This window comes from Galeopterus variegatus, unplaced genomic scaffold (assembly GCF_000696425.1).
Source record: "Galeopterus variegatus unplaced genomic scaffold, G_variegatus-3.0.2 Scaffold1846, whole genome shotgun sequence".
NCBI classification, from domain to species: Eukaryota; Metazoa; Chordata; class Mammalia; order Dermoptera; family Cynocephalidae; genus Galeopterus; species Galeopterus variegatus.
The window spans coordinates 43,256-60,712 of NW_007727957.1; the positions used below are offsets into that span (position 1 = coordinate 43,256).

The window sequence follows — 17,457 nt, forward strand, 5'->3', positions numbered from 1 at the left end:
TTATGACAATATTAGTAAAATATTTTCCATTTCATTCACTTTATATCTTCCAGAGGAAACTGCAAAACATTTCAGGTTATCGTCAGAATATTAAGATCGCGATGGCCTGTTTAATCTTAATGAAGTATCTATTCACAGTCTAAGCTAAGGCCTCTCCTCATAGTTGCCCTAAGTTATTCACACTTATGACTACCCTAACATCCCTCTTCCACTTCTCTTTTGGAGCCCTCCTTCCTGGCTTCCCTTTACAGTTTAGGAAACCAGAGCCAGCATCCTGCCTACTGATGTTTGATATCATTAGCCTAGTCTTGCTTTTTCTGAAATACCTCATGTTCCAAAACTATTAAACACATTAAAACCACGACTGCAAAGGAGCAGTAGAAACCAACTTGCTGAACAGTTTTATTTCCAAAGTGAAGATATGAAGAAGCTAAGAGATTAAGCGATTTACGAAAATCACAAATTTAGTTAGTGGTAGAGCTGGAAATAGAACTCACGCTTCCAGGGTGAGAAGGTTGTGTTAGGTTAAATTTCTACAAAACCAGATTCTGAGTGAAAGATTTGGGAACAAATAGTTTATTTAGGAGGTGATCTCATGAGGCATTATGACAGCATGGGAATATGAAGCAAGTTACACTGTGAACATCTGGGGCTTAGTTTTGCTGGGAAATTTCTGAGACACCTTGGGATTGTCCCACCATGGAAGAAGGAGTCTGTGGGATTTATTCATCAACTTCTATCCCTCAGTGGTTAAGGGCAGATCTGACAGCACTAACTCCCCTTCTTTTTTCTGTTTTGTTTTGTTTTGTTTTGACTGGTAAGGGGATCGCAACCCTCGGCTTGGTGTTGTCTGCACCACACTCAGCCAGTGAGCGCACTAGCTATCCCTATATAGGATCCAAACCCGTGGCCTCGGTGCCACCAGCGCCATACTCTCCCAAGTGAGCCATGGGGCCGGCCCATCCCCTTCTTGTCCACACTCAAACTGATTGAGATGCCCCTGTGGCCAAGGGATGCCCTAAGAGAGAGGCCATTGGTGTGTACAGAAACTCTCTGCATGCAATTTCCAGTGTAGGCCAAGGAGAAAAAGGAGAGAATAATGCCTTCCAGAGAAGTGCATGATTAATGCAGGAAAAGTGGTACAATTAGAGAACTAGCACTGGATCTAACTTCTTTGTCAAATGTTCATGTAAAATCTATGTGACAAGTAATCATATTTTAATCTCAATTTCTACGTCATAATTATAATACAGTTGATACTTTATTTTATTTTTAAGTAAGGGTGTTTATTTTTAACTGGATGGGGATTGCCATAGCTACAGCTTTCTTTACCTGCTTGATCTTAAACTGCTGTGGCCAATAGACTGTTTTGGGGGCCGTAATAGCATGGGCTGGCCCCATTTGTCATTGAAACCTGAAGCTCATTAAATAAAGACAAAAACAAACACTGGAACTTTGGAAAAAAAAGGATGTTTTTTATCTGTATGAAAAATCTGTGAAGCTAGAGCTAAAAAAATGTTATAAAAATAGAAAATAAAGTTGGGTAAAAAGCAGATTTAGGAGGTATCAGTTGAAGGAGTGGATATTCTGTTTCAAAGACATAAATACAAGAACCACAGATCCTGAGTACTCTTGACAGATAAAAGTTTTGCCCAGTAAAATGAATTTCAGGTTCTTCTGTGTGTGTGTGTGTCCTCATGGACTTGGCAAGACCCTGTTTCAACAATAAAACTCAGAGCTAGTTTTAACAGTTGAGGCATTTATTAGAATAAAGCACCCTCATAATTCTAGATCAGAAATATTCTTGTGGTGGTCCCAATCACAGAAACAACAAATGCTGTCTCACAACCAGGGAGCATAATTGAAAATGTATAAATAAGCTGAAGAAAGAAAAAATGAAAATACTAAAATTAAAAGGTTTCATATTTTATAGGAAAGCATTGTTACAAATCCTCAATTTTCATCAAGGATACTCTGCTCCAAGTTATTATGAATCGAAGGTAAAAATATATAGAAGAAAAACTTGGTCTTATTATATAAATTTGCATTGTAGGTAATCCCTACAGAGGCTCTCTTCCATGAAACTAAAATTTTAATAAATCACATAGCCTGCATTGTTCTCTTCCAGAAATATGTTTAAATTCTTTTCTTTAATATGAAAAGCTTAGTTAAGTTGTATTTTTTTCTTTAAAGACAAATGTTGTAGTACATTTTGTGCTGTTTTAACAAAAATACCTGAAACTTGGTGATTTATAAAGAACAAAGTGGTATTTTCCTACAGGCTGGAAAGTTCAAGATCAATGTGCTGGCATCTTGTAAGTCCTTCTTGCTGGATCCTCATATAGTAGAAGGCAGATGGGAAAAAAATAGCTGAAGGCAACATGAAGCCTTATGAAAGGGTTTAATCCCTTTCACAAGGGAGGAGCACTCATGACCAAATCATCTCTTAAAGACCCCACCTCTTAATATTATCACATTGGCAACATCTGAATTTTGGAGGGGACACATTCAAACCATAAAATCAAAGGGTGCCAAAAATATTAGGCAAAAATTATTTTTAAACTGTGGCTGATTTGAAGCTTTATTTCCTACCTGTAAACAATGACATCTGTGTGTATGTAATATGCATATACAGGTAGAGTTCATTTTATAGTGGAAAGCATATAACATAAAACATACTAACCTTATGTTGTTGTACTTGGTGTTTTAGGTCTTCCAGATCAGGTCCAAAGGGCTCTTCCCCCATTTTTCTTGTTCTCTCTTCTGTTTTTGTTAGCCAGTCGTTTAATTCTTTCAGTTTCTGATTCTGGAGATCCATTAGAACTTTATGTAAGCTGAAAATTTGAAAGAAGTCTATTATTGTCTCTATTAAAGTAAATTTACTTATTACTAAACATATAACTAGATAAAATGGGAGACATTTCTAAGTTAATAATCACATATTTTTGACATTTGTAAAACATTAAGAAGGATGAAAGTAAAGCCCACTATCAATGACCTCTGAAGCTATTCTTTCTCATACTTATTATAATTCATACATTCCCATTTCTAGAAAGTTTCACATAGCTAACTGAAAATGCAAACCACCTATGGTAATTGAGTTAGTAGTGTGAGGATACTTCAGAAAATTCATGGGAAGATTCACATTATCTTTTAATTCCATTTTTCCATGAACATTTTGAAGTACCCACATATATATTGGCAATTGTTTGTTTATATTCCAATTATTTTAGTATGTGTAGTGGTTAAATATGGCCACAAATACCTTGTCACTCTTCCCATCAAGAAGTGGGGGTCTAACTTGTTTTGACCAGTAGAATGTGGCAGAAATTCCAAGTGTAGGCTATAAGAGAACTGACAGCATTTGCATTCTCTCTCAGAGCTGAGATTTGGTGCTGTAATGGAAACCAGGCTACACTAATGAATGATTAGAAACCATGTAAGGAATGGTCCTGGATGATAAAATGCAGCCTTAGAAGTGAGCTTCCAGCTGAATGCAGTCCAGGAAGTGACACTTGCTATATCACTGGGAGCAGAAGAACAACCTGGCAAAGCATTGGGCATACTCTCGATCTTCAGAATCATGATGAAATTATAAATTATTGCTTGAACCTCTAAGACTTGAAGTCATGCATTATGCAGAAATAGATAAGTAAAAGAGTATTTTTTTAAAGATATACAAAATACTGGGCTGGGTAATGGTTAAAGTTTAAAGGTCTAGGTATATAGCCCAGCTATAAGCCCTACAACCAAATTCTTAAACATTCCCAGTTACATTTCCAGCAACAAGGACATGGGGTAATACTTTCTCCATCAATCACAAAACTTTATGATAAGGAAGAAAAGATAAATTAAGGTTATTTCATCCATTAGTTCAACAAAAATTTGAGACTCAAAGAAGTGTTATACCCATTTTAAGGTAAATATTCTTCATGAAAGTCATGTTTACAAGATTTTTAAAACTTATATTATACTGAATACTGCTCTTAATAGGAGGGCACAATTTGAATTAGGAATTTATTATTCTGGTTTATAAAATATTTCCCCAAATTTTCACTAATCAGCACATTTAAACACACAAAATACACACATAAATGACTGTGTGTTAAATAATTTTGATTGCACCATTTATTGACCTTTAATGTTTTATGGATACAATTATCCTGAGGCACTTTGCAATCATAAGTCTATGAAAATAAATTCTCATCTATAAAATACAAAAGTAGAGATTTTCTGTTTATGTGAAACAGCAGAGATGAGGCATCCATGTAAGTAGAGGCAAAAACTGAAAGTTGCTGGTTTAAACTTCTTAGACAATGAACACCATCCCAGCATTGCAAGGTATATAAATCTTTCACTTTATTGGCTCAGTCCATCCCTTGAGAACTGACCTGATAATAAGATTTCATGAAAATAAAATCTGTTTTTTCCTGCCCAGTTAGTCATATGTTAAGCTAAAAATCTCACATTTTGAAAACTGAAGAAAAAAAAAATCCCACATTGCACTTATATTTGAAGAAATGTTTCAAGTCTAACACACATTTATTAGAGTTAATGAGGGATTTTATTTAAAACTATTATTTACTTTTACTACTTCTGGACAGATATTTCATTTAATAAATACATACTTAGTTCAATATCTAAGCAGGAATCTCCTATTTATTAAGAATGTACAAAATACTGAGCCTCATATTCAAGTAGAGACTACTAGAGAAATAGATACATCAAAAATTACATTATGACAAGAAAATCATTATAATCTTATTTATACACATTTCAGAGAGTACATAGGGAGAGGCTCCAAGTTGACCTGCAGTGATTAGAAATGGTGTCACCACAGAACACATAACCTGAGAGTTGAGACTTGAAAAACGAATTCATGCAGTCATTAAACATAAGATTACTGAATACCTAGACACTATGGATGAAAAGGTGAAGAAGACCCACACAGCTTCTTACTCTCAGGAAGTTTACATTCAGGGGGTGGCAGGCGGGGAGTGCCACAGATAATAAATATAGCTTATTATGCCATTAGTTAATTACTATTGCAATCATGTGTAAAATGAGAGCAACTGAGTCAAGTTTGTAAGGTAAGGAAAGGCTTCACTGAAGTGCTGATATTTGAAGAAATCTAAAGCTTAAAGTAACAAAAAGTAGTGAAGAGAAAGGGGTAAACCCTTTCTAGACAGAAGGAACCACCTGTGAAAAGGCCCTGAGGTATCACAGAGGACCAGAAAGGTCAGTTCAGCTTGATTTTATAAGGTGCAGGAAAGTTGTATAATACCATAGACTATGCTAATCCCTGGATTATGGGAGACTTCTTGACCTCTGCCTGAAAATATGAAATCTGAACCTCCAGTAATCTTTTATGTTTGACCATGATTTCATCTTATAAACCTGGACTAAGTGACAAACCAATAACAATGAATGTACCCATAAGTGCTTTGTCAGTTATTGCATCTTTTACAGGTGGAATGTAGAAATATCTGGTTGGGGGTTTCTTGGAAGATGAGCAAGAAAGGCTATGTGGCAGGTAGTGTATGTGGACACTTAACATGAAAACTGTGTGGTTCAATATTTTAATGACTGGTACAATCACATCAATGATTCCCAGCCAAATAGAGCCCTGCTTTTCCCTCTATGTCAGGGATTTTCAAAGTGTGGTCCCTGGACAAACAGCATCAGCCCATCTCTTGGAAGCTTGTTAGAAATTGTGAGAATGCAGGCCATACCAAATCCCTTTAACTTTATTTTCCCTTTCTATGACCCCCCTCACAGGCTTTTTACTAGGAAGTTATCCATTAATCTGAAGCAAGGCAAGAATAGTTAAGACAATGACTGAAAAGCTAGACTAAGTAAAATAAAGATCAAAGCTTTGCCATTGATGTGGGTAGTATCCTTAAATTAAATGCTCACTGATCACAAGACTTTAGATATGTCATAGTCACAAGACATCAGAGGTTGACCACATTAACATATTGACACATACCATTTGTTCTTAAGTTCCTTTATAAATGCTTACCTCCTTACAAAGTGTGTGGAGAGTAACTGTGTGAATATCTGGATTGCCATCAACTGATCCTCCCTGTATGTAAGTTACCCATTGATAAGCTCTGTTAAACTGTATGGAGTTGCCTGCTTCCTTTTTTGGTCTCAAATTTCCTTCTCAGTAGACTATTTCACATTGTATCTGTCCTCAGAAAGAAATGCAAATTCTCAGGCCCTGACCCAGACTTAGTGAATCAGAAACTCTGGGGTTGAAGCCTAGGAATCTGTGTTTTAAAAAGACTTCCAGGTGATTCAGACACACATTCCAGTTTGAAAATCATTGCTCTAGATAACTTTAATCTACATGCATAACCCAAACTCTGCAGAGACCAATATATTATTAATATTAACATTAATAGAAAGGCAACTACCAATGCCCAGGGAATTCTTGGGAATTATTTTGAAATGAGACTATTAATTTTTCTCATCCTGACTTCACCTCTATTTACAGAGAGAAGTATGAATGTCAACTGCCTAAGAATATGTTCTGACCTGAGACTCCAAAAGGCAGGAATTTCATGTGTTAGAAGCCTGAAATTCACCTTGGAATAAGTTTGAAAACAGAAAGGCATAAGGGTGGTGGTGGAGTGATGACACAAATAAGCATGCCAATAAAGGGTATTCATCCAATTGTGGAAAGGGTTCTGAGAAAATATGTTTTAAATGAGTAAATATTTACCTTCTTTAAGATTGGCCTTGAATAGATATTAGCAAATAGTAGCTCATATGCCTGATTTGGTCTCATATTAATTGAAAATAAATTGAAATTATTTCCAATAGTTAAAAATAATGAGATACTGCCTACATACTTCAGACCTGGTGACTCTTGATAATATCTAACAGACTTTAGCCATCCTAAGCCTGCCTACTCACATGGCAATAATCTGTAAAATTAAATATTAATCGTACTGTATATACCAAGCATGAGCTGTCCAGTTTGCCATAGTCCCCACCAGTCCCTATTGTCTTTTATACCCAATTCATTCCACTCTCTTGTGTTATCTTTCTAGCTCCTATAACAGGCACTTGGATTTGGTGCCCTATGATCTTGATCATGGCTTCCCAAACTTAAATATGCAAACAGACCACCTGGGGATTATGATTACAATTAAGGGGGTTGAGGCTGACAATTTTTATTTCGAACAAACTTTCAGGTAAAGCCAATGTTGCTGGGTCATGGACTGTACTTCAAAAAACAAAAGTCCAAGTGAGAACATTGTACATTTGAAAATTGCTGCTAGTCTTTTAAAGGTGTATGTTTGAGCAGCTTCAGTAGTCATGCTCCAACTCAGAAGAATAAGAAGACAGAGATTAATCTGATGCTGGCAGGAAAATATTAAAGGACATCAGACTTAGGATGCCCAAACACTCCCCTTTAATATTCTTCTAGACTTAGAGAGGTAACAGAACTACTGAAGCTGCTCTCCTTCATAAATCCCCCATGATATTTCACAATGAGTATTCCATAATTAGGAAATGTGTTCCTTCCATTTATTGTATCTAGTGTACAATTTACTTAAAGTTCACAGATCCCTAAGCAGCACATAGGATTTTCCTAAGTATGAATCTTCTCAGAGGAAAATAGACTTGGGGATATGGCAAGTCTAAAAAAGTGATAATGCTCACATAAAGAAGCCCTATGAAGAGTTTAACTTTGTACGCTCTTTTTTGGACTATAGGAACAAATATCTTTAATATAATGCTCAAAAATATTTTTGTTTTTCCATTTTTGTTTATTTAGACACTCTAATTTTTCAGTAAAGTCTGGTCAGTCCATATTGCTTTGTATACTGGGGTTATAAGAAATAAATTAGCAGGCAGTAAAAGATACTATTCTTCCTTCCTTCATTGAGGCCTGTAAAGAGATAGCATCAATAAATGCAGGTAAATTACAAGCCACAATTCTCTGGATGGAGTAGTAAAGGAGTGAACAGGGCACACGGCAAGGCTGGGCTAGAGGAAGAAGAAGCAAACATGGGATGGCATCGATATCACACTGTCAGGGTAAGAGCTTTAACAACACAAATACCCTCTCTCCCAAATGTGGTAGAAGGAGGGGTAGATTCAGACAGTGTGAAGGCTAACCCTTGGGATAAAATGGCATTAATACTAACTTTTAATACATTGGCTAACATTTATTTAACACATGTTTTGCATGATAACCTTGCTGTTAAAAACTTTAAATTTACTAGGACAGTGGATTCTGAAGGATGGTATTTGATTAACTTGTGGTTTGCAAAATGATTTTGGTAGCACAAGGAAAAACTTAGAAAGTTATTTTAATATTTTTAGTGTGTATATATATGATTTTAATTTATATGTACATTAAAATCATAATAATATAACAGGAACAACCTAAGTAAAAAATTAGTCATTTTAAGGAAAAGTGTTAAATACAAGGGTCTTGAAAAAGTTCATGGAAAGATTCATAATATCTTTTAATTCCATTTTTCCATGAACATTTTGAAGTACATTTGTATATAATGATAAAAAAGAATAGAGATATAGAAAAAAATTGTGAATGTGGAGCATGAGTGATAAGTGTTTAAGAAATTGAATAATTATATTTGGTCCTCATAATCAACAACTGAGGTAGATAACACAATGTTTATTTTCTTTATGAGGATAATGGAACTTTGAAAGGTTATGGGGCTTGCCCAAAGTCACACGGTGGCATATAAAGTCATTGTACAATTGTAAGCTATCTGTAATCCAAGTATTAACCTTGAATTACTTTACTTTTTCATGGATAAAACATTGTATTAGGTTTGGCCATGTGAAATTGCTGATATCTGAGTTTTTTTGGTCCATGGAAATGACAATATTATATTGTTTACCTTAAAACATGATTGCAATGAGAAAGAAGTTTCACATTTCCAGCTAACATTCAAAAGCTGCAAATAGATTTTAGGAAATTTTGAAATTCACAAAATTAAAATCTACCACTCACAGACAAAAAAGGAGATTGCGTTTTTGATGGTTTCATTTTTTTTTCAAGTGGTTATTTAGAAAGTGGAGGTAAAAGCAAAAAAACTATAAGACTCATTTTCTCTCAAGCATACAGTGACAATGTTATATAGGAAGCAAAAGAAAAAAGAGAACGGAGGTTAACTATATGACTGGACCTACCACCAGCACTAACTGATGGTGCCAGCACATATGGCCACCTTGCCAGATCCCAGGAAGTGCCCCACCAGCCAGCCAGCCCCAACTGAAGGCACCACAGTGCTGGCCACCTTGAATGGCAGGAGCACTCCTTGCCACTGATGCAGACAACAGTGCTGAGCAAGTGATCCATGACAGCCACTGCCATAGCAACTGCTGCTGCAAGGGTGACTCACTGCCTCACCAGCAGCTACCACCATCTTATAGGCAGCCCCTTATCCACTCATCAGCATAGACAGAAGGAGAGTCACCATTGGAGCCCAGGTAGAGGTGAGTGAGTGAAGATCCACAACCCAGTGGCCCGACCCACAAGGAGATTTACACTGCCATAATTGGTAGCACACCTGGGTGTGGGAGACACATGCACAGCCCACAAGAGTGCTTTATCTGGGGAAAGACATGCAAGGAACCCCCAAGAGTACAGAAAGCCAGAATACCCAAATAGAATAAGGAAGAAAATTCCCAGTCACCATCAACCCATCCACCAACTGGGGGAAGCAAGGTCTCAGAAGGAGCCTCTGCCAGTAGGAAAGAAGACAGAGAAACCACACCCATGGTTACCCATTCAAGACAAGGAGCATGGGTATACCACAGTGTACCCATTGGGGTCAAGGGGAGCTAGCCATGGTGCCAACAGGCACATCCAGGGTCACCCACCAAAGCCAAAGAGTGACAAGGCACTAAAGTGTTTCACCCAAGAACTCGAGAGCTTGCCCAGGTCCCAGATGAGCCAACATAGTATCACCAACCTCAGCAGGAAATTACTAAGTGCCCCAAGGACTAGGCCATGGAGGAACTCGCACACAATCACAACACTGAATTTGGCTGAAGTACCCACACTGAGACTACACTACTGCATCTATCTGGAACCAATACTAAAACACCTCACTCAACAGTTATTAAAAAACACATCTACAAGTGTAACTCTCTTTCCTCAATGCACACTCCAGAGTAGTATAAAAAGAAGCTGCTCTACCAGATGACTAGACACCAATATAGAGATAATAGAAGCATGAAAAACAGGAAAATATGACACCACCATAGAAATATAACAACTACTAGAAGTATGAAAAAACAAGAAAACATAATACCACTGACAGAATATAATAATTCTCAAGTAACAGACCATTTAGAGCAGGAAGTTCTTGAAATGGCTGAAAAGGAATTCTGAGCAACAAACATAAGGAAACTCAATGAGATGTAAGAAGACTCAGATGACAAAACAAAATGAGAAAAAGTATCCAGGATCTAAAAGAGGAAATGTAAAAATAAATTGTTGCCTTAAAAAAGAATGTGGCAGAGCTCCTGAAGCTGAAGGATTCATTCAGTGAAATAAAAAAAAAAAATAAAATAAAAAAAAAAAAAAAAAAAAAAAAAAAAAACAACTGAGAGCTTAAACAGAAGGCTAGAGCTAGCAGAAGACAGAATTTCTGATCTTGAAATTGGTCTTTATGAAATAACACAGGTGGACAAAAAAATAAAATAAATTAAGATTTTTTTTTTTTAAAGAAGAAAATCTAAGACAGCTAACAGACAACTTGAAGTTCACAAACATCTGAATCATAGGTGTTCCAGAAGGGGAGGAGAAAGGAAAAGACATTGAAAACATATTCAGTACAATGATAGATGAAAATTTTTCAGGTATACTGAGAGATATGGTCTTTCAGATCCAAGAGGCTCAAAGATCGCTAAACAGCTTCAATCCAAAAACATCCTCTCTGAGACACATTATAGTCAAATTCGTAAGCTCAAAGACAAGGACAGAGAAATTTAAAAACAGTAAAAGAAAAGCATCAAGTCACCTATAAAGAAGTCTCTATCAGACTAACAGCTGACTTTTCAACAGAAACCCTAAAATCCAGAAAAGAATTGGATAATATATTCTAAACACTATAAGAAAAAAATTGTCAGCCAAGAATACTATACCTAGCAAGGCTATCCTTTAGAAATGAGGGAGAAATAGTATCTTTCCCAGACCAACAAAAACTGCATGAGTTCACCATAACATGATGAAGACTACAAGAAATCCTCAAGAGTACTGCATCTGGAATCCAAAAACAACAATCACTACTGTGAATACACAAGAAAGTACAAAACCCACTAGTACAACAATAATACAAATGAGAAAGAGAAAGAAAATTCATCTAACCACCTCAAAAAACCAACAAACATGGAAGACAAACAATAAAAGAAGGAACAAAAGATATTTAAAACATCCAAACAAAAATCAATAAAAAGCCAGGAGAAAGTCAATACCTTTTAGTAATAACTCTAAATATAAACAGACTAAATTCCCCACTCAAAAGACACAGATTGACTGATTGAATTAAAACTCTAGGCCCAACTACATGCTGTTTTCAAGAGACTCACCTCCCCTGTATAGATGCACACAGACTAGGAGTGAAAGGATGAAAAAGATATACTGTGCAAAAGTGAAACCAGAAATGAGCAGAAGTAGCTATTCTTATAACACATAAAATAGACTTCAAACCAAAAAACATAAAAAGAGACAAAGAAGGCCACTACATAGTGATAATGGGATCCAGCAAGAATATACAACAATAATAAATACATATGTGCCAAACATCAGAGAACCCAGATATAAAAGCAAGCACTATTAGACCTAAAGAAACTGATTGACCCCAGTACAATAATAGTTAGGGACCTTAACAACTCTCTCTCAACATGGACAGATCATCAAGGCAACAAATCAACAGAGAAACACAGGATTTAAACTACACTTTAGACAAATTGATCTTGGCAGATATCTACAGAACATTTCACACAACAACCAGAGAATATACATTCTTCTTATCAGCACATGAAACATTTCTCATGATAGACCACATATTAGGTCACAAATCAAGTCTCAAAATTTTTAAAAATTGAAATTATTTCAAGAATCTTTTTAGGTTACAATGGATTAAAACTAGAAAACAATACAAATGGAAATCTGGAAAAAATACAAACACATGTAAATTAAACAACATTCTCCTGAATGACATGAGGGTCCAAGAAGAAATTAAACAGGAAATCAAAATATTTCTTGAAATTAATGAAAATAAAGACACCTCATAGCAAAACCTGTCGAATACTGTAAAATTAGTACTAAGATAGAAGTTTATTGCAATAAATGCTTACATCAAAAGAACAGATTTCAAATAAACAACCTAATGCTACACCTCAAAGAACTAGAAAAACAAAAACAATCCATTCTGAGAAATATTAGATGGAAATAAGTAATTAAGATCAGAGCAGAACTAAATGAAATAGAAACCCAAGAAACCATACAAATGATCAACGAAAGAAAAAGTTGTTTTTATTGAGAAGACCAACACAATACACAACTATTAGCTAGGCTAACTAAAAAAAGAAGAGAAAAACTCAAATAAAAATTAGAAATGAAAAGAAGATATTACAATTGATACCACAGAGCACAAAGAATCATTAGAGACTATTATAATCAACTATGCCCCAACAAGTTTGAGAACCTGGAGGAAATGGATAAATTTCTGGACACATACAAACTGGCAAGACTTAACCAAAAAGAAATACAAAACCTGAACAGACAAACAACAAGCAACAAGATTGAAGCAGTAATGAGCAGTCTCCCCACAATGCCCAAGACTGGACGGCTTTACTGATCAATTCTACCAATGCTTAAAGAGGAATTAACACCAATTCTATACAAACTATTCCAAAAAAATGGAAACAGAAGCCATTTTACCAAACCAGACAAAGATTCAACAAAAATAAAACTATAGACCTGTATCACTGATGAACATAGACACCAAAATCTTAAATAAAATGTGAGCAGTCAATACACAGTGATACATCAAAAGAATTATATACCACAATCAAATGGGTTTCATCCCAGGGATGCAAGGATGGTTCAATGTATACAATTTAGTAAAAATCAAGGACAAAAACCAAATGATTCTCAATAGATGCGCAAAAAGCATTTGACAATATTCAATATCCCATCACGATAAAGACTCTCAGCAAATTAGATATAGAAGGAAAGTATATCAACACAATAAAAGCCATGCATGACAAACCCATTGCCAATATCATGCTGAATGGGAAAAAAAAAAGGAAAAGACAAGGATGCCCACTCTCATCACTCCTATTTAATATAGAATTGAAAGTACTAGACAGGGCAATCAGGCAAGAGAAAAAAATAAAGTGCATCTAGATTGGAAAAGACAAATTGTCCCTGTTTGCAGATTACATGATCCTATATATAGAAAAAATGAAGACTCTAAAAAAAAAGAAAAAAAAAAAAAAACTCTTAGACTTGATAAACGATTTCAGTAAAGTTGCAGGATACAAAATCAATAGGCAAAAATCAGTACCATTTTATGCTCCAACAACAAAGTAGCAGAAAAAGAAATCAATAAAGCTAGCCCATTTGCAATAGTCATCAAAAAAATACCTAGGAATAAGCTTACCCAAGTAATTGAAAGATCTCTATGATAAGAACAATAAATCACTGTTGAAAGAAATTAAAGAGGACATAAAGAGATAGAAAGACATTCTATGTTCTGGGATTGTAGGAATTAACAATGTGAAAAATATCCTTACTACTCAAAGCAGTCTACAGATTCAAATCAATCCCCATCAAAATACCAATGACATTCTTCATAGAAACAGAAAAAAAAAAAACAATTTTAACATTCATATGGAACAACACAATAACCCTAATATCCAGAGCAATCCTGTGCAAAAAAACTGAAGCCAGAGGCATAACACTACCTGAAATCAAATTATACTACAAAGCAATAGTAACTAAAACTGTATGGTACTGGCATAAAAACAGACACCTGGGCTAATGGAACAGAATAGAGAATATCAAAATCTGCCCACATATTTACAGCCAACTGATCTTTGAGAGAGGCACCAAGAACATACATTGGAAGAAATCTGCCTCTTTGATAAATGATTCTGGGAAAACTGGACATCCATATGTAGTATGAAATAGACTTCTTGCCATATACCAAAGTCAATTCAAAATGAATTGAACACTTAAGTATAAGAAACAGGGTACAAAAGTAATTTCCGGTAATGGGCATACCACCAGCATGAATCAGGCCCTCACATCATGGGCATGAGGGGTGACAATTAGCTTTGCATCTCATGAACATTTATAATTAAATAATTAAATAAATAATTAACTTAAAAACGTGCTTACCTGAGCTTCATCCTCTTATTCCCAAATGTATTCCACCCCCCCTTCTTCCCCAGAACATCTACAGACCGCACACTAGACACTGGTGTTCATAGAACTCAGTTTGGAAGATCTTGGTGGCCTGAGAGTGAGTAGACCAGGGCGGCCATCCAGTTATGCCTTTAGCCAGCCTCATGCAAGTCACTTCACTCTCTGAGCCTCAATTTCTTCATCTATAAAATGGGGGTTAGATTATGACTGTTTTCAAACTATTCCTGAAGGAACCCTTAAGTGTCCATGAATCTGCCTTAGGAGCTTCCACAGGGACAATGGGGAAGAGAGGGCCAGCTTAGAGCCTTCCAAAGATCTTCACCCCCAAATGACATAGTTTAGCTTTGTTTTTAACTGTTTGATGTATAATGAAGTTACTTATAAGAAAAAATAAAAAAAAAACTGACTATAAAACTCCTAAAAGAAATCATAGGGAAACACTTCAGGAAGTAAGACTGGGCAAAGATTATGAATACAACCTCAAAAGCATGGGCAACAAAAGGAAAAATAAACAAATGGAATTACATCAAAAATAAAAGCTTCTGCACAGGGTTGGCCCGGTGGCGCACTGGAGAGTGCGCTGCTTGGGAGCGCAGAGGTGCTCCCGCCAAGGGTTCAGATCCCATGTGGAGACCGGTTCCCACTCACTGGTTGAGCGCGGTGCGGGCGCAACACCGAGGGTTGCGGTCCCGTTACCGGTCAGGAAAAAAAAAAAAAAAAAGGCCGTAAACCTAATTATAAAGGGCCGGCCCGGTGGCGCACTGCTACAGTGCGCTGCTTGGGAGTGTAGCGGCGCTCCCGCCGAGGGTTCGGATACCACATACAGACCGGCTGCTCACTGGCTGAGCGAGGTGCGGGCGCAACACCGAGGGTTGCGATCCTGTTGTCGGTCACGAAAAAAGACAAAAAGGAAAAAAAAAAAAAGCTTCTGCACAGCAAAAGAAACAACAGAGCAAAAAGACAACCTACAGAATGGGAGAAAATTTTTGTAAACTATGCATCTGAAAAGGATTAATATTCAGAATATACATGGAACTCAAACAGCTTAATAGTAAAAAATCCAGATGACCCAATTAAAAAATGGGTAAAGAGGCTGAATATGCATTTCTCAAAGGAAGATACAGGAATGGCTAATAGACATGCAAAAAAATGCTCAACATCACTTAGCATCAGGGAAATGCAAAACAAAACCACATTGAGATATTATCTCACGCCAGTTAGAACAGCTATTATCAAAGACAGAATAACAAATGCTGGTGAGGATGCAGAGAAAGGGGAACAATCCTACACTTTTGATAGGACTGTAAATTGGTGCAAGTATTATGGAAAATGGTATGGAGGTTCCTCAAACAACTACAGATAGAACTGCCATATGGTCCAGCAATTTCACTGCTGGGTATATAACCAAAGGAATTGAAATCATCATTCTGAAGGGATACCTGAACTCCCATGTTTATTGCAGCTCTATTTACAATAGCCAAGAGTTGGACCCAACCTAAATGTCCATCATTGTATGACTAGATAAGGATAATATGGTATACGTATAGAATGGAATACAACTCTGGCATAAAAAGAATGAAATACTGCCATTCTCAGCAACATGGATGAACTTAGAGAAAATTATATTAAGGGAAATAAGACAGGCACAGAAAGAGAAATACCTTATGTCCTCACTTATAATTGGAAGGTAAAAAAAAAAGCAATAAATAAAAAAATAAAGATGCAACATTCACAGTGATACACTGAACTTTCAAAAGGAGAGAATTGAACTGAGGTTACCAGAGGCGGGAAAGGGGGAGGGACAGGGGGGTAAGGGAGGAATTGGTAAAGGGCCATGATTATCGATTACATTGTATAATGTTGAATATACTGATTATTTCAATTTGAACACCACATATTGTACAAATGTATTGATATTCAATGCTGTACCCCACAGATTTGTATAATCAACTATGTTCCAATTAAAAATAAATAGAATTTTCAGATTATACAATATAAAAAATGTGTGCATACAAATATATATGTATAAATAAATAAATAAATAGAATTTTCAGAATGCTGACATATGCTTAACCATGTGGTTATTTTAACCTATTTCCTTGGGGCTTTGTTTTATTCGCTATTAAGAAAGTTATTAATTGAGATGATATGTAAATCTAGTTTTAATACAAACTATCACAGAAAAATGAATTAGTGGATTTTTTGTCAATAATGCCTTAATATAAAAGGTGTTGATTAGAGTCACTGAGAGAACTTTTCCAACCGATGTTCCAGCCCCACACCTGAACAATTCAATCAGAATTTCTGGGGATGGAGCCCAGGCACTGGTACTTTTTAAGACTCTCCAGCCAGGTGATTCTATTGAGCACCAGTTTGAGAAAATTGTACTGTTTTTTCAGGACTCGGCCACAGTTCTTACTTCAGCATTTGGGTAATCACAGATTAACCTAATCAGGATTAACATGAACCATATGCATGGAGATAACATGGAGGCAGAAGTTTTTGTATATATAACATCTGTACCTATTTATTTATAAACTAATAATTCTATAAAAGTCATAAATGATCTATTAAATAGTAATTTTCATCTTGTACAATTTGAGACTTAAATATAATTTTACTTTGAATAACAAATTATATTTATCATGTGTCAGAAAATAGAGGTGTTAGTGTAAATAATCCTGACGATGCAGGAACTGATATTAACCTCAGTCTAATGATGGGGAAACTGAGGTTTACCTGAGTGTAAAGGCAAGGAAGGTGAGGCAGGATAATGAGAACTCAGGTGGTTTGGCCCTGGAGTCTGCTTTAACATCATGCTATACTGCCTGTACTAAGATTAATTTTTCAGAGATGACTTTTATATTTATTCCTCATTTCATTTATGACATTGATTATAAGTATGGAAACACAGAAGAAAGAAGAAGGTCATTTGGTGCAATTTTATAAAGTGATTGCCATTAATTGATAATTTTACACTTTCTTCTCAACAAAATGACAATTATAGCTGTTACTTTTGAGATGAT

General features: G+C 35.9%; 1 protein-coding gene across 1 annotated transcript in view; it reads right to left on the reverse strand.

Annotated features, from left to right (window-relative positions):
• Window positions 1-17,457, reverse strand: part of LOC103595788 (dystrophin-like) — a gene marked incomplete at its 3' end in the record, with an annotated part of 276,275 nt that overhangs the window by 19,027 nt on the left and 239,791 nt on the right. Inside the window, exon 11 of the mRNA XM_008579268.1 lies at window positions 2,684-2,834. Coding sequence (XP_008577490.1) covers window positions 2,684-2,834 — 151 coding nt within the window. The remainder of the gene's footprint in view (window positions 1-2,683; window positions 2,835-17,457) is intronic.